The sequence below is a fragment of the Piliocolobus tephrosceles genome, chromosome 15 (genome assembly GCF_002776525.5).
Source record: "Piliocolobus tephrosceles isolate RC106 chromosome 15, ASM277652v3, whole genome shotgun sequence".
NCBI lineage: Eukaryota > Metazoa > Chordata > Mammalia > Primates > Cercopithecidae > Piliocolobus > Piliocolobus tephrosceles.
The window spans coordinates 48,662,030-48,685,446 of NC_045448.1; the positions used below are offsets into that span (position 1 = coordinate 48,662,030).

The following is a 23,417-nucleotide window of genomic DNA, read 5'->3' on the forward strand; positions in this document are numbered from 1 at the left end:
AACAGTGTTCTTTCATTTTGCCATTCAGCTATAAAAATTATGACACAATATTCAGAGATAAAAGAGCCTCAGTAATAGACTAATATTACCTTGAAAAAGACTTTGGGAAATGGAAGGACTCTGGAGATCATCACATTAAATCTTAATAGCAATCATAATAGCTTATATCATAGGAGATTTCATACACGCAAAAAGGAGTGTGAGAATGGGAAACAAGTAAATTTTGTTGTTATCCAAATCATTGTTAATGTAGTCGTAAAGGTAATTTAAATTTTACGAAAGAGTTTTTGAAGTAGAAAAGGCGTAATATAAAACCAGAAACTAATAACATTTGAACCTCACTAATCTTGTGAGTCAGAGGAAGGTGACTTTTAGTCACTACAGTGCACACATAGCAAGCTCACTTCAACCTTAGTTTCATACTCAAAAGGTACTAGAGATTATTTCCCCCTGCACGTTTATTTAAAACATTTAGACACTGATTGTTTATGTATAAAAGTTCCTAGTTATTCTTGTGCATTTTATTCTAGGTTAATGGAAAAGGGTCCTTATGGTGTGTTGATCCGGAATATAAACCCAATCTTATCCAGGCACTGAAGAAGCAACCTTTTTCTTCAGCATCTTCGCAAAAGTAAGGATCTTCCATATAACTGTCAGTGGTGATTTATAGGATTTCATTGTGTGAGACGGAGAAACTTAAAGGTCTAGGGTATTTTGTTTCTGTTTTTTTATTGTATAAAGAAGTATTTATGTTTTATTTAGTTTTTAGTTTTTGTTTCTGTTTTTGTTGTTTTGTGAGACCAAGTCTTACTCTGTCACCTAGGCTAGAGTGCAGTAGCGAGATCTCGGCTTACTGCAACCTCTGTCTCCCAGGTTCAGGTGATCCTCCCACCTTGGCCTCCCTATTAGCTGGGACTAAAGGCACGCACCACCACTCCCAGCTAATCTTTGTCTTTTTAGTAGAGACAGGGTTTCACCATGTTGACCTGGCTGGTCTCCAACTCCTGACCTCAAGTGATCTCCCATCTCTGCCTCCCAAAGTGCTAGGATTACAGGCATGAGCCACCATCCTTGACCCGTTGTTTCTTTTCTTTTCTTTTTTTTTTTTAAGAAGTCTTTATGGATAAGACATTAGCCTAAGTTAGTTTTCCTTATGGTCTAATTTGTGTTTCTAGAAAACAGGAAATTGGTTAGTTGAGAACATACACTCTGGGAAATATAGTCAGTACTGAATATGTTATAAGTAAACCCTAAAGAAAGTTGTAATATAATTTCAGCTACAAACAGATCAGATCATTTTAATTGTCTGCAATACGAATGCTAACCTAAAAATGAAGGAAATTAAAAATATATTTAAAATTTTTTAATAAGATGATTAAGTTTGTCATAACATTTTATATACATATGTAGGTTTCTTTTTCTATTTTAAGGTTTTTTTTCATAGTACTTATAATACTTGAAAAGTATGTTCAAGTCTAAAATTGTTAAACGTTTGGCAAATAAAATAATGCTTTGAACTTTGTTTTTATTTTTTCTGGTAAATATAATTGTACTGTATTTGCTTATAATTTTCCTTGGCTTTGTTTTCAATCCCAGTAACCCCTATTGATCATCTAGCTTCCTCATTTTAAGTTAAATCTGAAAATACCCTGACCTTCTTAAATCTGATTTTTGTTTCCTTTTTCTAAAGCAGACTTTAGAGTCTTCTGCAATTTATTATCTACCTTCATTTGAACTGAAAATCCCAGATTTGGTTAAATTACTTTTAAGGGTAGTTTATAATGGCTAACTTGTTTTTTTAAAAATTTAAAAAGATTATTAATAAAGTAATAAATGGAAATTTTTAAACATATGCACAAAAGTAGAGAGAAAGTTATGATGAACTCCCAGCTGCAGCAATCATCAACATTTCATATAGTGGTTAATTTGAATTATTAAAGTATCATTAGATAACTTGCAGAGGAGTGGTTGTAGCTGAAATACAGTAAATAGCTGGGAAGGCTAAAGTTGAAATATCAGTAGTATGTTCACTCACTGAGATTTTAAGCTTCTTTACCATATTTGTAGATTAGATGGATCATTATCAAAAGAATAACTGAGGATTTATCTTTATGAAATGAAACCTAGAAAAGAAGTTACCAGATTTTATATTCTCATTTGGAAATTGGTATCTTTATTAATTAATTTTGGTTATTATGAGGCATTCTAAATAATAATTTAGAAACTAATGGTAAGTTCTATTGATGTTCACCTATGTGTTTTACGTAGCTGCGTTGGTTTTTTCTTTAACTGAAGATTAAGCCTGGGCAACATGGCGAAACCCTGTCTCTACCAAAAATACAAAAATTAGCTGGGCATGGGTAGTGCACACCTGTGGTCCCAGCTACTCAGGAGGGTGAGGTGGGAGAATCGTTTAAGCCTGGGAGGCAGAGGTTGCAGTGAGCCAAGATGGTGCCACTGCACTGCAGCCTGGGTGACAGACTGAGACCCCATCTCAAAAAAAAAAAGAGATTATATGAAAGAATTGGCACCATTTTTTCTAAACCATCACAAATATATTTTGCTGTCTTTGATATATTGCACTTTCATGTTTCTATCTTTTAGCCTTAATTATAAGTTTAAATGTTAAAAGTGATCTTGTGGCTTTAAAACAAGATAAAAACTGTGGTTGGGCGAAGTGGCTCAAGCCTGTAATCCCAGCACTTTGGTAGGCCGAGGCCAGTGGATCATCTGAGATTGGGAGTTTGAGACCAGCCTGGCCAACATGGTGAAACCCTGTCTCTACCAAAAATACAAAAATCAGCTGGATATGGTGGCACGTGCCTGTAATCCCAGCTACTCGGGAGGCTGAGGCAGGAGAATTGGCTTGAACCTAGGAGGCAGAGGTTGCAGTGAGCCGAGATGGCGCCACTGCACTCCAGCCTGGGCAAGAGAACGAGACTCTGTCTCAAAAAAAAAAAAAAGATAAAACCTACAACATAAGGGTTATATATAACCATTGACTTTAAACCCTTAATATAAAATGAAACATTTTCCCCTTCATGTTGTTTGGCAAAAATAACAGTTCCATCTGACATGCTTTTTTGTAGCCTTGCATATAAGAATTTGTAAGTCTGAGGAAAAGAGTGAGATACAGTATATGTAAAACTATGAATAGGAAATAAACTTTTAAGTTAGTTAACAAATAGATTTTTTCATACTATCATAAATTCCAAAGAAGAGAAGTAGTTTTTCCCAAAAATATTTTAATTCCTGGATTTAAGAAAGAACTGTTGATGTCTTCCCGTGAATATAGAAAGTTTAATTTTATATTTATTAATAAAATCAGGAACATACCTGTTTGCTGTCAATACCAAGTGTTCCTTAACCATGTGTTTTGGTAAATGCTTTTATTTCTTTTTTTTTTCTTTTTTTTTTTTTTTTGAGACGGAGTCTCGCTCTGTCGCCCGCGCTGGAGTGCAGTGGCCAGATCTCAGCTCACTGCAAGCTCTGCCTCCCGGGTTTATGCCATTCTCCTGCCTCAGCCTCCCGAGTAGCTGGGACTACAGGCGCCCGCCACCTCGCCCGGCTAGTTTTTTGTATTTTTTTAGTAGAGACGGGGTTTCACCGTGTTCGCCAGGATGGTCTCGATCTCCTGACCTCGTGATCCACCCGTCTCGGCCTCCCAAAGTGCTGGGATTACAGGCTTGAGCCACCGCGCCCGGCCGGTAAATGCTTTTATTTCTGTGGTAATACCTGTATTAGTATTATATCAAACTTAAGCATCCAATACAAAACCACACAGTAACTATTATGTATTATCTATTGTTCCAGGCATTTTAAATGCATTATTCTTATTTAATTATCACAACAGCCTGTGTGGAAGATTTAATTATTCCTGTTTTACAGATGAAAAAACTAAGAGATTAATTATTTTGCCTAAGAACATCCAAATAGTTGTGATTTAATTTTGGCTCCTATGCTCTTTCTGCTTTGGCAGACTTTCTAAATTGAGTAGTATTAGCAAAGAAAACAAGGTAATAGTTTGTTTTTTATGGTACAAATTAGCTGTATTTGTGACTTAAGTTGTGTAACAAGTGAAATAGTTGGGTGCAAGTGGTTCATGCCTGTAATCCCAGCACTTTAGGAGGCCAAGGCAGGTAGACTGCTTGAGCCCAGGAGTTTGAGACAGCTTGCACAACATGGTAAAACCCTTTCTCTACCAAAAATATACAAAAATTAGCCAGACATGGTGGTGCATGGTCGTGGTCCCAGCTACTCAGGAAGCTAAGGTGGGAGGATCACTTGAGCCCAGAAAGTTAAGGCTTCAGTGAGCTAAAATCACGCCACTGCACTCCAGCCTGGGCAACAGAGTGAGAGAACCTGTCAAAAATTAGGGGAAAAAAAGTGAAATAAAAATTTTTATAAGCACATTTGCTTTTCTTTTTGTTTTTCAGTGGTTCTTTATCACCTCACTATTTAAGCTCTGTACTCAAGCAGAACCAGATGCGAACCCTCAGAGGTATGTGTGAATATCAGTACAGTCATGCACCACACAACAATCTTTTGGTCAACAATGGGCTGTGCATATGATGGTGGTCCCCTAAGATTATAATGGAGCTGAAAACTTTCTATTGCCTGGTGACCTGGTAGCTTGTTGTAACATTGTGGCACATTTACTGAAGTTTGTGGTGATGCTGGTGCAAGCAGACTCACTGCACTGCTAGTCATGTGAAAGTATAGCACGTAGTTATGTACATACATTAATACTTGATAATGGTAATAACAACTGTGTCACTAGTTTGTGTATTTACTATTCCTTTGACTGTTATTTTTGAGTATACCCCTTCCACTAATTAAAAAAAGTTAACTATAAAAGCCTCACGCAGGTCCTTCAGGAGGTATTGTAGAAGAAGGTATTGTTATAGGAAGATGACAGCTCCATGTATTTATTGTCCCTAAAGACCTTCCAGTGGGACAAAATGTAGAGGCAGAAGACAGTGATATTGATGATCTTGACCCTGTGTATGCTCAGGTTAACGTGTGTATTTGTGTCTTTGTTTTTAACTAAAAAGTTAAAAAAATGTTAATTTAAAAATAGAAAAAAGCTTATAGGTTATAAGTAAAATATTTTTATACAGCTGTATTATGTATTTTATGCTGTTATTACAAAAGAGTAAAGCTTAAAAAATTAAAAAGTAAAAGCTTACAGTAAACTAAGGTTAATGTATTGTTGAAGAAAGAAAATCAATTTAGTGCAGCCTAAGTGTATAGTGTTTATAAAGTCTACAGTAGTGTACAGTAATGTCCTAGGCCTCTACATTCACTCACCACTCACACTCTCTGACTCACCCAGAGCAATTCCGTCCTTCAAGCTTCATTCATGGTAAGTACCCTATACAGGTGTACCATTTTAAATATTTATGTAGTGTTTTTGTTGTACCCCCTTTTTTTCCCCTGGCAGAAACTAATACAGCATTTACTGTACCTTTTCTATGTTTAGAGACACAAATACCGTTTGTGATACAATTGCCAATAGTATTCAGTACAGTAATGTGGTGTACAGTTTTGTAGCTCAGGAGCAATCCTAGGTGTGTAGTAGGCTATACGATTTAGGTTTGTGTTAAGCACACTCTAGGATGTTCACACAATGACAAAATCACATAACAGTACATTTCTCAGAACATAGTCCCTTCATTAAACAAAGCATGACTGCGTTTTTTTTTTTTAAGAGATGGCGTCTTGCCGTGTTGCCCACACTGGTCTTGAATGCCTGGGCTCAAGTGACCTCCTGCCTAAGCCTCCCAAGTAGGTGGGACTACAGGCACACATGACTGTATTTTAAATCATAAAAAATTCAGATAAAAATTCGGGGTATTTTGTTGTTGCCATTTAACATTTTTCTATTTTAAAAAGTATATATTTGTTATAGGAGATTTGGGCAATAAAAACATTTATAAAAGAGAAAGTAAAGTCATTTATACCATTGTTAATTTTTTGTTTTATTTTTATTTATTTATTTATTTTGAGACAGGTTCTCACTCTGTCACCCAGGCCAGAGGGCAGTGGCACAGTCCATGACTCATCACAACCTCAAAATCCTGGGCTCAAGCCATCTTCCCATCTCAGCCTCCCAAGTAGCCAAGACTACAGGTGCCATCACACCTGGCTAATTTTATTGTTAACATTTTGATATAGTTCCTTTGGGGTTTTTTTGATGCCGTATATGTGAATAGATACATTTGCATGCATGTATGTACAGGGACACACACATAAACACACACATACTTTTTCTCCAAATACTAGATTCATACTGTGTATATAGTTTTGTATCCCATTTCCATTTATTTTTATGTGTATTTTACATTGAAAATAGGATTCAATTTTTTAGTATTACCTTTTCAGGTCTGTCTTAGACTAGAATAGGGGTTGGCAAACTATGGCCATGACCATATTATTCCAAAATTGACCACATAATTGGAAGTAAAGCACTCCTCAGCAAATGTAAAAGAACAGAAATTATAACAAACTGTCTCTCTGACCACAGTGCAATCAAACTAGAACTCAGGACTAAGAAACTCAATCAAAACCGCTCAACTACATGGAAACTGAACAACCTGCTCCTGAATGACTACTGGGTACATAACGAAATGAAGGCAGAAATAAAGATGTTCTTTGAAACCAATGAGAACAAAGATACAACATACCAGAATCTCTGGGACACATTTAAAGCAGTGTGTAGAGGGAAATTTATAGCACTAAATGCCCACAAGAGAAAGCTGGAAAGATCTAAAATTGACACCCTAACATCACAATTAAAAGAACTAGAGAAGCAAGAGCAAACACATTCAAAAGCTAGCAGAAGGCAAGAAATAACTAAGATCAGAGCAGAACTGAAGGAGATAGAGACACAAAAAACCCTCCAAAAAATCAATGAATCCAGGAGTTAGTTTTTTGAAAAGATCAACAAACAAAATTGTAGACCACTAGCAAGGCTAATAAGAAAAGAGAGAAGAATCAAATAGACACAATAAAAAATGATAAAGGGGATATCACCACCGACCCCACAGAAATACAAACTACCATCAGAGAATATTATAAACACCTCTACGCAAATAAACTAGAAAATGTAGAAGAATTGAATAATTTCCTGGACACTTACACTCTCTCAAGACTAAACCAGGAAGAAGCTGAATCCCTGAATAGACCAATAGCAGGCTCTGAAATTGAGGCAATAATTAATAGCCTACCAACCAAAAAAAGTCCAGGACCAGATGGATTCACAGCTGAATTCTACCAGAGGTACAAGGAGGAGCTGGTACCATTCCTTCTGAAACTATTCCAATCAATAGAAAAAGAGGGAATCCTCCCTAACTCATTTTATGAGGCCAACATCATCCTGATACCAAAGCCTAGTAGAGACACAACAAAAAAAAAGAGAATTTTAGACCATATCCCTGATGAACATCGATGCAAAAATCCTCAGTAAAATACTGGCAAACCGAATCCAGCAGCACATCAAAAAGCTTATCCACCATGATCATGTGGGCTTCATCCCTGGCTGGTTCAGTACATGCAAATCAATAAACGTAGTCCAGCATATAAATAGAACCAAAAACAAAAACCACATGATTTATCTCAATAGATGCAGAAAAGGCCTTTGACAAAATTCAACAGCGCTTCATGGTAAAAACGCTCAATAAATTCGGTATTGATGGAACATATCTCAAAATAGTAAGAGCTATTTATGACAAACCCACAGCCAATATCATACTGAGTGAGCAAAAACTGGAAAAATTCCCTTTGAAAACTGGTACAAGACAGGGATGCCCTCTCCCACCACTCCTATTTGACGTAGTATTGGAAGTTCTGGCTAGGGCAGTCAGGCAAGAGAAAGAAATAAAGGGTATTCAGTTAGGAAAAGTAGAAGTCAAGTTGTCCCTGTTTGCAGATGACATGATTGTATATTTAGAAAACCCCATTGTCTCAGCCCAAAATCTCCTTAAGCTGATAAGAAACTTCAGCAATGTCTCAGGATACAAAATTAATGTGCAAAAATCACAAACATTCTTATACACCAGCAATAGACAAACAGAGAGCCAAATCATGAATGAACTTCCATTCACAATTGCTTCAAAGAGAATAAAATACCTAGGAATCCAACTTACAAGGGATGTAAAGGACCTCTTCAAGGAGAACTACAAACCACTGCTCAGTGAAATAAAAGAGGACACAAACAAATAGAAGAACATACCATGCTCATGGATAGGAAGAATCAATATCATGAAAATGGCCATACTGCCCAAGGTAATTTATAGATTTAATTCCATCCCCATCAAGCTACCAATGAGTTTCTTCACAGAATTGGGAAAAACTGCTTTAAAGTTCATATGGGACCAAAAAAGAGCCTGCATTGCCAAGACAATCCTAAGTCAAAAGAACAAAGCTGCAGGCATCACGCTACCTGACTTCAAACTATACTACAAGGCTACAGTAACCAAAATAGCATGGTACTGGTACCAAAACAGAGATACAGACCAATGGAACAGAACAGAGTCCTCAGAATTAATACCACACATCTACAGCCATCTAATCTTTGACAAACCTGAGAAAAACAAGAAATGGGGAAAGGATTCCCTATTTAATAAATGGTGCTGGGAAAATTGGCTAGCCATAAGTAGAAAGCTGAAACTGGATCCTTTCCTTACTCCTTATACGAAAATTAATTCAAGATGGATTAGAGACTTAAATGTTAGACCTAATACCATAAAAACCCTAGAAGAAAACCTAGGTAGTACCATTCAGGACGTAGGCATGGGCAAGGACTTCATGTCTAAAACACCAAAAGCAACAGCAGCAAAAGCCAAAATTGACAAATGGGATATGATTAAACTAAAGAGCTTCTGCACAGCAAAAGAAACTACCATCAGAGTGAACAGGCAACCTACAGAATGGGAGAAAATTTTTGCAATCTGCTCATCTGACAAAGGGCTAATATCCAGAACCTACAAAGAACTCAAACAAATTTACAAGAAAAAAACAACCCCATCAAAAAGTGGGCAAAGGATATGAACAGACATTTCTCAAAAGAAGACATTCATACAGCCAACAGACACATGAAAAAATGCTCATCATCACTGGCCATCAGAGAAATGCAAATCAAAACCACAATGAGATACCATCTCACACCAGTTAGAATGGCAATCATTAAAAAGTCAGGAAACAACAGGTGCTGGAGAGGATGTGGAGAAATAGGAACACTTTTACACTGTTGGTGGGATTGTAAACTAGTTCAACTATTATGGAAAACAGTATGGCGATTCCTCAAGGATCTAGAACTAAAAGTACCATATGACCCAGCCATCCTGTTACTGGGGATATACCCAAAGGATTATAAATCATGCTGTTATAAAGACACATGCACACGTATGTTTATTGCGGCACTATTCACAATAGCAAAGACTTGGAATCAACCCAAATGTCCATCAGTGACAGACTGGATTAAGAAAATGTGGCACATATACACCATGGAATACTATGCAACCATAAAAAAGGATGAGTTTGTGTCCTTTGTAGGGACATGGATGCAGCTGGAAGCCATCATTCTCAGCAAACTATCACAAGAACAGAAAACCAAACACCGCATGTTCTGACTCCTAGGTGGGAACTGAACAATGAGATCACTTGGACTCGGGAAGGGGAACATCACACACCGGGGCCTATCATGGGGAGGGGGGAGGGGGGAGGGATTGCATTGGGAGTTATACCTGATGTAAATGACAAGTTGATGGGTGCTGACGAGTTGATGGGTGCAGCACACCAACTTGGCACAAGTATACATATGTAACAAATCTGCATGTTATGCACATGTACCCTAGAACTTAAAGTATAATAATAATTTTTAAAAAAATAGTTTGGTTTGGTATGTATTTAGAGTAAATTCACCTGTTTAAAAATATTACTGAGCTGTTCTAGACACCAAGGTACATCAGTGAACAAAGCAGACAAAAATGGAACTCACATTCCAGTTAGTAAATTTTAGTAGTTGTGCTAACTACTAAAAGCATCTGGTATACTACAAACAGATATAAAATTAAGGTAGTTGATGGTGATGTTAGGGCTACATGTAAATCTAAGATTTGTGTCTTATTGAAATGAAACTAAACCAGTGGTCCAGAGAGCTTAAAGTGTTGGTAATTTATTGAAACTGTTCTTCTACTTCAGAGAATTACAAGAGACAGCTTCTCCATCTGGATGCTCTGCAAATGTATATATTAATTTTGATAGAGACAATAAATCCTTTTGTAGTTACTACAAAGCTTATACCATTTAAATTATTTCTATAATTCTCATATCATTCCTTACACAAATGGACTGAGAATCAAACAACAGAAATATGCTCGACTTACAACCTTACTCTCATATGGCTAAAACTGGTGTCTTTTAATTGTTTTAATTATTTTTAATAATTTCCCAACATCAAGGTTAAGGAAATAAAGATCAACAGGCACAAATTAACAGGTTTTTTAAATTGTTGTTTATTTTTTGTTTTTTGAAATGGAGTCTCGCTCTGTCATCCAGGCTGTAAGTGCAGTGGCACAATCTCCGCTTGCTGTAACCTCCACTTCCTAGGTTCAAGTGATTCACCTGCCTCAGCCTCCCAAGTAGCTGGGATTACAGTCACGTACGACCTCACCCGGCTAATTTTTGTATTTTTAGTAGAGACAGGGTTTCACCATATTAGCCAGGCTGGTCTCAAACTCCTGACCTCAAGTGATCCACCCACCTCGGCCTCCCAAAGTGCTGGGATTACAGACCTGAGCCACCCTGCTTAGCCAAATTCACAGTTTTGACACGGTTTTGTTTGAACCAGTTATGAAATCAGTAGCATGTTTGAAACTACCAAATTTTGGTTCCTTATGAACTGGATATGTTAGATAATACAGCTAATAGTGATATTGTTTTTAAAAACAGAGCCACCTTTAAAATAGCATAAAGTACTTTTATCAATGAAAAAATACCATTATGAAGTGTTTTCAAATGTGACAATAAACAAATGAGTCTTCAGTTTAAATTTAATAGCAAAATTGACTGAGCACGGTGGTTCATGCTCGTAATCCTAGCACTTCGGGAGGCCGAGACGGATCCCTCAGGAGTTCAAGACCAGCCTGGGCAACATAGTGAAACCCCATATCTACAAAAAATATGAAAATTAGCTGGGCGTGTCGGTGCACACCCGTGGTTCCAGCTACACGAGAGGCTGAGATGGGCAGATCACTTGAACCTGGGAGGTGGAGGTTGCAGTGAGCCGTGATTGCACCATCGCACTCCAGCTTGGACAACAGAGTGAGACCCTGTTGATAAACAACAAACCAATCAACAAAAACAGATTGAGTACTATAATTAAAAATTGTTTGTAAGTTCTACCCAGAGAATTTTTATTCCCTTTGTTCTACGAAGTTCAATATTGTACCTTGGACAAATCATTGATAATCAGGTGTTCTCAATTATGGTGTTTTGGGTTATTTCTCTATTGCTTATTTTTAATGTTGAAGTTAAACTGTTTTTCACAGTTAATTGGCAAGGCATTGTAGGAAGCATATTTATAAATGTTTTAAATAAGATACAGGCAAAATTCTTTTGTAAAGAAGTGTTTGGTTTCACAAAGTTAATTTCATGTTGGAGAATTCAAATTAATTTAGCTATAATAAGTTATCTACAATAAATAAATACATTTAAGGAGTATTTTTCATACCATTCTACTGTTACAGAAACAGTACTTAATTTTGTTATCACTTTAAAATATTCAGAAATGGTGTTCACGTAGCTTTCTTATGTTATCAGGATAAACCTCTTAATCAGTTTTAGGTGTTGTGTTTCAAAAATATGTTCCTTGAATCATAATGGATGCTTGTTAAAAGAAGTCAAGTTAGGCCGGGCAGGGGGCTCATGCCTGTAATCCCAGCACTTTGGGAGGCCAAGGCTGGTGGATCATCTGAGGTCAGGAGTTCGAGACCAACCTGACCAACATGATGAAACCCCATCTCTACTAAAAATACAGAAATTAGCTGGCATGGTGGCAAGCGCCTGTAATCCCAGCTACTCAGGAGGCTGAGGCAGGAGAATCACTTGAACCCAGGAGGCAGAGGTTGCAGAGAGCTGAAATGGCGCTGTTGCACTCCAGCCTGGACGACAAGAGTGAAACTCCATCTCAAAAAGAAGAAGTCAAGTTAGAGATACACTAATTTTTTAGGAAGTAGATTTTATAGGTGCTTCATTTATAAGACAAAGTTTCTGTAATTGGCTTCTCATTATAATGTATTTCCTTGTTAGATTATTTTACCATCAACATCCTCTTTTATAAAATTGGAAACAAGGTAGATCCTTTTTTATTAAAAAGAAGAATTAGGCTGGACACAGTGGCTCACACCTATAATCCCAGCACTTCGGGAACCTGAGGCGGGAGGATCACTTGAGCTCAGGCAACATAGTAAAACCGTGTCTCTACAAAAAATAAAAATAAAAATTAGCCAGGTGTGGTGGTACATGCCTGTGGTCCCAGCTACTTGGGAAGCTAAGGTGGAAGGATTGTTTGAGCCCTGGAGGTTGAGGCTACAGTGAGCCATGATTGTGCCACTACACTCCAGCCTGGGTGACAGAGGAGACCTTATGTCTTGAGAAAATAAAAGAAAAAAAAAAAAGAAAAATTAGTTTATGGAGAAGTAATCTCTCTGTTGGGGCTTTTGCATAATGCCATGCATGTTGTGCCCTCTGCAAGTTCACCTAGCTTAAGACAGTGAGTGGGGCCTGAAATTCAGCCCACACTCCATTCTTCGAGCTGTGTGCCTTGAATAGGGAACCATTCACCTAGAGGAAGATTTGCCTTTTTTCCAACTCACACAGAGACACATTACGGGCTAGTGGCTGCATCTTTTCTTCTTCAGATGTGATAGAATACTGAACTCAAAACAAATTGTCTCAGCCTTCATCCTAAAAAACAGGAATTGGAGAGGTCATTGTTTTTGCTAATCTCTTGGATGTGGCATGTGGACATCATTGATTCAAATCCTTTGTACTTTCTCTTCTTTCTGCCTAATACTCTTTTCCCTCAGATATCATTCTTTCCCTCCCTGAGGTCTTTGCCCAACTGTAGCCTACCTTCTCCTTCAGGATTTCTCTGACCTCTATATTTAAAATTGTAACCACTTTCCCTAACACTCTATTTCCCGTTCCTCTTAATTTTTTAAAATTTCTTGGCCATTTGTATGTCTTCTTTTGAGCAATATCTGTTCTGATAATTTGCCCATTTTGAAATTAGAGGGTTTTGGTTTGTTTCCCTGTTGAGATGCTTGAGTTCCTTTTATATTATAGATGTTAATCCTCTGTCAGAGGAGTAGTTTGCATGTATTTTATAACATTCTGTAGGTTGTCATTTCACTGTTGATTGTTTCCTTTGCTGTGTAGAAGCTTTTTAGTTTGATATAATTCCGTTTATTTTTGCTTTTGTTACCTGAGTTTCTGAGGTCTCATTCATAAAATCTTTTCGCAGACCAAAGTCGTGAAGTTTTTCATCTTTGTTTTCTCCTGGTAGTTTTATTGTTCCAGTTCTTACATTTAGGTCTTTGATCCATTTTTGAGCTGATTTTTGTATAGGGTGAGAGGTGGGAGTCTCGTTTCATTCTTCTGCATATAGATATATATTCAGTTTCCTTTGTGTCATTTATTGAAGAAACTGTCTTTCCCCCAGTTAGCGTTCTTGGCACCTTTGTCAAAAATCACTCTGCTGGGGTGGGCACGGTGGCTCATGCCTGTAATCTCAGGACTTTGGGAGGCCAAGGCAGGCAGATCACTTGTGGCCAGGAGTTTGAGACCAGCCTGGCCAACATGGTGAAATTCCATCTCTACTAAAAACACAAAAATTAGCCAAGTATGGTGGCACACCTCTGTAATCCTAGTTATTCAGGAGGCTGAGCACAAGATTTGGTTGAATCTGGGAGATGGAGGTTGCAGTGACCCAAGAACACTCTTCTGCCCTCCACCCTGGGTGACAGAGTAAGACTCTGTCTCCAAAAAAATACATATTAAAAAAAATTACTTGGCTGTAAATATGTGAATTAATGTCCAGGTTCTCTCTTCTGTTCCATTGATCTATGTGTCTTATTTTTATGCCAGTACCATGCGTTTTTGGTTGCTACAACTTTGTAGTATATTTTGAGGTCTGTTAGTATTTTGCCTCCAGTTTTGTTCTTTTTGCTCAAGACTGTTTTGCCTATTTGGGGTCTTTTGTAGTTCCGTATAACTTTTAGGATTTTTTGTATTTCTGTGAAGGATATCATTGGTATTTTGATAGAATTTATAGATTGCTTTGGGGGTAGTATTGTCATTTTAACAATACTAATTCTTCCTATCCATGAGTATGGGATGTCTATTTGTATTGTCTTCAACTTTTTTGTAAGTATTTTAATTTTATTTTTTGTAGCTATTGTGAATGAGAATGCCATCTTGATTTCTTTTTCATCTGGTTTGTTTTGTGTATAGCGATATTACTGATTTTTGTGTATTAATTTTGTATCTTGCAACTTTACTGAATTTATCAGTTCTAAGAGTTTTTTGGTAGAATCTTTAGTTTTTTCTATATATATGGTCCTGTTGTCTGCAAACAGGAACATTTGACTTCCTCTCTTCCAACATGGATGCCTTTTCTTTCTTTCTCTTACCTAATTGCTCTGTCTAGGGCTTCCAGTACTATGTTGACTAAGAGTGGTGAGAGTGAGCATCCTTTTCTTGTTCCACTTCTTAGAGGAAACGCTTTCAGCTTCTCCCCATTCAGTAAGATGTTAGCTGTGGATCATGAGGTCACATTTTACTTGGGGAAAAAGAGGTATAATATTATGTGCTGTCTCATAACGGCCAACATCTGATTTACTTAAGCCTGTTAGTGTTATCAATAACAATAGCATTTCCTGCTGAAGAGAGTTTATGGTCTAGTTGGAGAGAAAACAAGTCAGTATCTTCATGGCTTTGTTTATCTACAATACCTTTTAAATTAGACATTGAAAGTAAATAGGAAATCTTTATGCTAATAAAAATTTCCACCTTTGAGATATAGATTACAAATTTCATATCTGAGTCTTATTTTAAATGTCTTTTTGTAAGCTAAAATGTATAAATATTTTCTAACTTTTCTAATTATTAATGGTGTAATTTAGATTATACCATTTTACTTTTCTTTAGTTATTCAGACAAACATATCACCAAGATGAAGAACTTACAGCAGTAAATATAAGTAGATATGAGAGCATAACTTTATCTGTTGTAGAACCTGCTGATTTTACGAGTCTTTTAAAGCCCATTTTTAATGGAGTATCCATTTGACTTCATGAATATTATATTTATTTGTGGTACTTGCAGGCTTGTGTATAATTATGACTAAAACAACACTAATTGTTTTTGTTTCTGCATATTCACTTAGCATTTATAGGTTTACATGACCTAGACTGACGAATTACATATTTTTATTTCCTGCAACTGACATGTAATTAACATAGTACTTCATAACTGCAGATATGCATAGGTAATGATAGTATTCAAGGTAAAAATGCAAAAAATAAAAATAAAAGGAGTAATGATGTACATTCTTAGCTAATTTAGTCTGTTTAAGGGGAAACCTTACTGAAATAACAGTTTAAGTTTTCGTTTTCATTGTGAATGATTAAAGAAGAGAACTTGTATTTCTGGTACCTTTCCATTTATTTTGTACAGTGCTGTTCGCAAAACTGTTTCATGATTTTAAGCGAACAAAATCAGACTTCAGAATAATATATAATACCTCATTTTTGTTTAATGTATGTTTATGCTTTCTTGAATATACACCAAAATTGTAACACTGGTTATCTTTGGGTGCATGCAAATACTTACAATAGCCTCTCTTTTATAAAGAACATTAATATTATTACTTTTTCCCTTTTCAGAATCTGATATCGATGCTGCTGCTGCAATGATGCTTTTAAATACTTCTATAGAACAAGGAATTTTAGAATGTAAGCAATTGTGCCTTTTTTAAAAAAAAAATTTAGTGCCTTTTCAAATTTAACCTAGACTATAAAATAACTATTACAAAATTACTTCTTTCCAACCAAATTTTATTTTGATCTGAGTAACTCAGTTTCTGTTTTATTATACTTTCATTAATTTATGTGAGCAATTGAGAGATTGAAGTTAATGCTGTGATTTTTCTTACATTGACCAAGAAATGAAGAAAAATATATTTAGAAAAATGAGCTCGAAGAGCTAAAAGTAAAAATGAAAACTATAAACAAGAAAATATAGTAAGTAAAATATATTTATGAACTTGGACTAGGAAAAACTTTAAGATACAAAATGCAAAATCCATAAAGGAAAAAAATGGGTAAATTTAATAAAACATCAGAATTTTAGCATTCTGGTCAGGCATGGTGGCTCACGTCTGTAATCCTCGCACTTTTGGGAGGACAAGGCAGGTGGATCACTTGAGACCAGGAGTTCCAGACCAGCCTGGGCAACGTGGCAAAACTGTCTCTACAAGAAATACAAAAATTAGCCAGATGTGGTGGTGCATGCCTGTAGTCCCAGCTACTCAGGAGGCTGAAGTAGGAGAATTGCTTGAACCTGGGAGGTGGAGGTTGCAGTGAGCCATGGGCATGCCACTGCACTCCAGCCTGGGTGACAGAGTGAGACTCTGTCCCCCCCCCCCAAAAAAAAGAGAGAAAAGCGTCTGACAACAAAATACTTCTAAGAAAAGTGACATAAAATGCTGACGTGTTTTTCCTTATATAACAAAGGATTAACATCAAGTATATACATAAAAGGATTCTACAAGTAAGAAATAAGAAAACAGTTCAACCGAAAAGTCAGCAAAATGTATGACTAGCTGGATCTTAGAAGAGGAAATATATGTGGGCAATACACATGTGAAAAGATGTGCAACTTCTCTAGAAATTGGGGAAACACAAAATGAAATAATATTGAGATAACTTTTTTGTCCATAAAATTATAAAAAATTTAAGTAATTGAGAATGGTGTTAAGTAGGGAATAAGTTCTATCATACACTGTTGGGAGTAAAACCATTTTGGACGGCAATTTGAGAATACCAATTATAATTTTAAATGTGTATATCCCTTAGCAATTTTTTCATATCTCTTTTGAAAAATTACTTGCATATATTCAAGAAAAGGCATCCAGAAGGATTTGTATTGCAGCATGATTTATACTAATGAAAAATTGGAAACAGGCTAAATATTAACACAGAAGTGATTAAACAGTGGTACATTCATATTGAGGCATTCTTTGTAAGCAATTCAAAATAGTTATATGTTCTATGGAAAAGTCAAGACATTGTTAAATTTTTTTTTTTAATGTTTCAGATTAATGCTTGCAGAATGATGTGATCTGGGTAAAAAAATAAAAAATCTACAAAGCATCATTAATCTAAAACATTTACTGCTCAAGAGTAATGTAGTAGTTTAAAATTGGTCTGTTTTTGCAACCAAACACATTTGACCTATTGATGGAACTTTTATTTTCCACAGGTGAGAAACCTCTTCCTCTTAAAACAGCATTACAAAAAAAGAGGAGTTACGGCAATGCATTTCATCATCCCAGTGCTGTACGATTACAAGAGAGTGATTCTTTAGCCACCAGCATTGATCCAAAAGAAGATCACAATTACAGTGCAAGTAGCATGGCAGCACAGCGTTGTGCATCCAGGTCTAGTGTGTCTTCCCTGTCTTCTGTGGATGAGGTATATGAATTTATCCCAAAGAATAGCCATGTGGGAAGTGATGGCAGTGAAGGATTTCACAGTGAAGAAGATACAGATGTTGATTATGAAGATGATCCTCTTGGAGACAGTGGCTATGCATCGCAGCCTTGTGCAAAAATCTCTGAAAAAGGTCAGTCAGGCAAAAAGATGCGAAAACAGACATGTCAAGAAATTGATGAGGAGCTCAAAGAAGCAGCTGGATCTCTGCTCCACCTTGCTGGAATTCGTACATGTTTAGGTTCCCTAATAAGTACTGCAAAGACACAAAATCAAAAGCAACGGAAAAAATAGAAATACTTAAGTGTGGCAATACTCTTTCACTTAATTCTTTACAAGGGATATCAAAGCCATAATGGACTTCATTAGTTTTAGGGTAGGGAAGGGATGCGAATTACTTATTTCTTTCAAAACATTTTTGGTTTTTGGTTTTTAAAATTTTTATTAAACAATTGCTGTTAGGATCATGCCTGATCAGAAATATATGATGTGAAGTCCTGAAAGCATAATTTTTGTGATAAGTGTCTCCAAGATTTGGAAATTTTTGTATAAGAAAATCCCCAGCCTCTATCTTAAACTTGTGGGACAAAAATCCTTTCTTCTGTTAATATGTCAGAATGTAAGATTTGGCAACTCTATACATTTTTTTCATTTTCTTTTCCAATCTGTAACTATAGTTACTGAACCAGCTAAAAATTTTGCTAATGTATTTTTCATATACTTCTCTCCTGACACACAATCCGGTAACATAAGATTGAAATTTTTTAACTTTGTTTTAATTTGTTTTTAATTTTTTTGTTGTTGTGGTGTGGGCAAAGACAAACATAAATTGAAAAACATCCTGATGTTTAGAAAAAGTTTCTTTTGGTTACATAGGTAGAGAATGCAACAAAGAGTTCTAAGGTTTAGAAAAGACAATTTTGTGGTGTTATTTCATCCAAGAACACTCCCAATTCCTATTACAATGGTAGCTTTGAAGTGTTTTTACTTCACAGATACTGCATAGCATTTATTGGGGCCTTTTATTCTTACCCAAAGTGCTTTGCAAACATTAAGTTTTAGCCACTAGCTGCCTTTGTTGAGTATAAGTTATCCAGTGAGAGGTATAGCCAATTAAGTGTGTTATGGAGTACACCCATTTTGACACACTTGTAATAAGAGAATCTTTCATTTGCCTGCCACATGTACTGCATTCTGAGAATCTTGTAATAGGAATGGAGTGTAATGAAACATTCTGAGTACTAATTGCATATGTATCATAAAGTAGGTCATTTAGGAAAAAACTTCTGTCCAAGCTTTGTATGAATTAAATTTATAAGTATAACAAATTAAATCTTAACAGATTTAATGCAATTTTACAAACAAAATTACCTTCACGAATTTCAAAATTCATATAAAATTAGATCTTATGCAATACACCCTTTTGAGGAGGCAGTGTAATAACCTAGAGTGCCATTGATCCATGAGAAAAAGATTTTCTGGTACTACTCCAAAAGTGCTTTGAGTATCTTATTTGAACAGTCTGCTTATATGAGACAGTTTTTCATAGTATCATTTGTATAATTTGATTAGATTATTCAGAAACAACAGGATGCTAAACTACACTTAATCATTGTATCTTTTTTTTTTGTTTTTGTTTTTTACAATGATGGAAGCAACTTTCCAGAAGTTCAGTCTTATGCTACATCCTAAGTCATAGACAATGACCTTGTTTTCATCATTCTGATAGATTGTATACATATGTACACATACATATACACACATGCACAGTCAAGGTCATGATGTTGATTTGCTGTTTTCAGCTGTTTCTATGATTATAAAGCATTTTTTAAGAGACAGATATTTTAACTTTTAATTTTTATTTTGGCAAAACTGTCAAATGAGAAAAATGATTTTAAAAACTCTTTTTTTCAATTGACAAGACTTTAAGTCAGGGATAACAGTATTAATGTTCTCTGTTCCATTTCCATGTTTAATTTAACCTGGATAGCCACATTAATGAATTGGTGCTATCAAAATGTAGTAATTTTTAAATTTGTTAATAATGAAAAATAACCCTTAAGCATGCAGGATGAGGTATTTGGGTTTTTTCTTCGTATCGATCACATCTACAGAAAATGGCTAAACCAAGTTAACTTTTATTATAGACAGTGAATAAAACACCAAAAACCCAAAAATGCTTTAACCACAGTGTAAATAATAAAGAGATTACACACATCATTTTAATAACTATTTTTAAGTTTTTACCATAGCCTTCTGGATAGACCTTAGGAACAGTGTTTCAGTGATCTGGCACCAATTTATTTTGTTCTGCTGAAATTCTGTATCACAAATGTGCTACCTGGTTTCTGTCCATGAGACAATTACTCTTTCTTTATACGAAAAGGAAAGTCATCTAAGAGAAGCAGAGTTAGTTCCAGCTCTAATAGGGATCTTCAGTTATTTTGTCTTGATGTATGTAACAGTAATTCTTTATATCTTTTGATTTTTCTCTTCTTTTTAATTCACTCTTCCCACGAATTTACATGTTTAAGTTATATTCATCACTAGCAAGGACGATAAACACTTCTGCACTGAAAGCTAACAGGGAGAGATTACACAATATTTTACAGTTTCTTAAACTTAATTTAGTGCATCACCTTCCACTTGCTAACATACCAAGCCAGCTATTTTCCAGGGGAAGCACCTTTTAAATTATGGTCCTCCAGTTACTACTTCCATTGAGAACATGCTCTCATTCCTCAGGTGTTTTGAGAAACATGACTAGTAACCATATAATTAAGTAGAATCATTCCAAGTTCTATGGCCTGGAAATTGTATTCCCGATAATATACAAGTTTTCCTATAATAAAGTCAATTTAGAAACTCCAAGGTGATTACATGTTTTCCAACATATCCTAAAACTGTGATATAAGCTAACATATATTTTGCCTTGCGTCAAAAGAATGTTTTGTTGCAGCTGATTCCAGTTTATAATAGATCCCTAGTAAAAAGCTTTGATTCAGCACGATTGTTCATCTTCACATCCCAAACAGAAGCAGTGTTTCTTGAATATATATTTTTGAAGTTTTTTGTGCAATATATTACTAAATCAGTTATTATTTTACTTTTCAAATTCAGAGAAAGAAAACAGATTACCTGAATTCATGGAAAAGGTGGATCACCTCCCTTTTTCCACCTTCAAAGCTTTTCCTGTCCTCATAGCCAGCATGACTTCTTTTAACTTGGATTCCTTTGTATATAGTAAAGTTTAGTATATATATTTTTTCTTTTGCTACTTTCGGAGGCATTATGTAAAGGGCTCATACTAGATGTTCAGTTAAATATACTTTAGCACAAAGTCAAACTAAAGAATGTGTTAAGGAGGGAATGTATGTGTCTTGGTAGACCAGGAGGCCTTTCCCAGCAATTTAAGCAACAGATGTGAATACTTCACAAAGCTGTAAAGACCATTGTCTTAAATACTGCAACAACTTAACACCCTTTTGTGAAGATCATAGCATTTATCTAAGAAACTTTGAGGCTTTCTGGTTTACATATATCTTACAGGTTTTTTTTTTTTTTTAGTTTGAAATGTGTAAGCTTTGATTTAAACCAAGTTTACTTCAGTATGTTAATGATGTAGTAAAAATATTTATTGAAAGGCGAATTAGAGTATTTTAATGTTATACCTGCCATTTTTTTCTTAAAGCATATTCTTTGCATCTAACTGCCAGTGCCATTGTCAAAACTTATTTTTTAAATCGTTGTACATTTCTTATTAAACTAAGTGCTTAATTTTAAAGTATTATGTTGCCATCATATAGTGTATACAAATGTATAATTGCCAATTGATTAACTATTATTTATTTTTAAATGAAAGTGTAAGAATGCTTTCTGATTCAACAAATTTGTTATCAAACTGTTTCCTTATCCTCTTTTCTGATGTAGCATAAAAATTGTCCCAGTTTGAGTTATAACTGCCAGTAGATGACCAGTCACAAGTGAACCACTTTTCAGTTGCCAGTCTTTGCTCATATTAAAAACAACTTACAAATGCTTAGTTTTTGTATCTAATCTCTGATTATTAAAATGTTTATAAAGTTTATTTTTACCAAAGAGATGCAATTCATTATGACAAAGTATTGCATAATAAATTTGTTTTATAACATTTTTTTGTGCTCTGATCTTTTGTAGGATAGGGTGGGGACAGGAGAAGGGTGGTAGGGCAGATGTGATGGCTTATACTTCTACACATACTTTCCATCCAAATTAGAGTTAGGGAAATGAAAAATACAGTTGAATTTCAAAAAAAATTTTTTAAGTTTTTCTTATGGTTTTTAGATGTTATCTTAATTACTGAAAGCTAAAACAACATTAATTAAATTACTGTCTTCCTAAAGTTGAACTTCTTTTCCTGTTAATTTACATGTATCTGAAATATTTTGAAATATAACTGGGAAAAATGGAGTAGAATATGAAACCAGCATGGCCAACATGATGAAACCCCATCTCTACTAAAAATACGAAAATCAGCCAGGTATAGTGGTGAACGCCTGTAATCCCATCTACTCAGGAGGCTGAGGCATGAGAATTACTTGAACCTGGGAGGCAGAGGTTGCAGTGACCTGAGAACCCACCACTGCACTCCAGTCTACGTGACAAGAGTGAGACTCCGTCTCAAAAAAAAAAAGTCATCAAGAGCTTTATGCCAATAAATTCAACAACTTTGGTGAATTAAAAGGCAACAATAAGAAAACCCAATCTAAAAATGGGCAAAATACCTGAACGGACACTTCACCAGAAAAGAAAACAGATCATACTCATTGATACTTACCCAAATGAGTTGAAAACATGTCCAAACAAAAACCTGCACACAATTGTTATAGCAGCATTGTTCATAATTGCCGAAACTTGGAAGCAAATAAGATGTCCTTCAGTAGGCAAATGTATAAACTGGTACATCCAGACAGCAGACTGTTATAAAGCAATTTTTTTGAAAGCTATCGACATCCCAAAGAAGATACATAAATGGCCAAAAAGAACATCAAAAGATCCTCAACGTCGCTAATTATTAGGGAAATGCAAATTAAAATCATAATGAGATACCTCCCCATATCCACTAGAATGGCTACTATTCAAAGGTTAAAAACACCACCAAAACTAAATGACAAGTGTTGGCAAGGATTGGAACACTTGTGCAGCCACTACGGAAAGCAGTATGAAATTCAGAATAGTACAGTCACTGAAAAGCAGTATAGAAGTTCCTCAAGAAATTAAAAATAGACCAACAATTTTACTTCTGGGCACATACCCAAAAGAATTGAAAGCGAGCAGCATTATTCACAATAGCCAAAAGGTGGAAGGTACACAAATTTTCATCAATAGATGAATGAATAAAATATGGCACATACAATGGATTATTATTTCACCTCAAAAGGGGAGGGAATTTTGACACAAGCTTTACAACATGGATGAAACTTGAGGACATTATTCTAAGTGAAACCAGTCAGAAAAAGAAAAAAAGACTACTGGTACCTACAATAGTCAAACTGATAGAAACAGAAAGGAGAAAGATGTTTGCCAGGGGCTGGAGGAAGAGGGGAATGGGGAGTTGTTTAATGGGCATGGAATTTTGAGTTTTGCAGAATGAAAGAGATG

General features: G+C 35.5%; 1 protein-coding gene across 6 annotated transcripts in view; it reads left to right on the forward strand.

Moving 5' to 3' along the window:
- The window catches only part of FOXN2 (forkhead box N2), a 72,773-nt gene that overhangs the window by 44,658 nt on the left and 4,698 nt on the right, over nt 1–23,417 (forward strand). For 5 of the 6 annotated variants that reach the window (XM_023223838.2, XM_031934155.1, XM_023223836.2 and 2 more), the window contains 4 exons: nt 531–631; nt 4,437–4,501; nt 15,951–16,019; nt 17,548–21,929. In XM_023223838.2, coding sequence (XP_023079606.1) covers nt 531–631; nt 4,437–4,501; nt 15,951–16,019; nt 17,548–18,071 — 759 coding nt within the window. In that variant the 3' untranslated portion in view covers nt 18,072–21,929. Of the gene's footprint in view, nt 1–530; nt 632–4,436; nt 4,502–15,950; nt 16,020–17,547; nt 21,930–23,417 lie in introns of those variants that run through there. The other variant, XM_031934156.1, reaches the window with a different exon arrangement.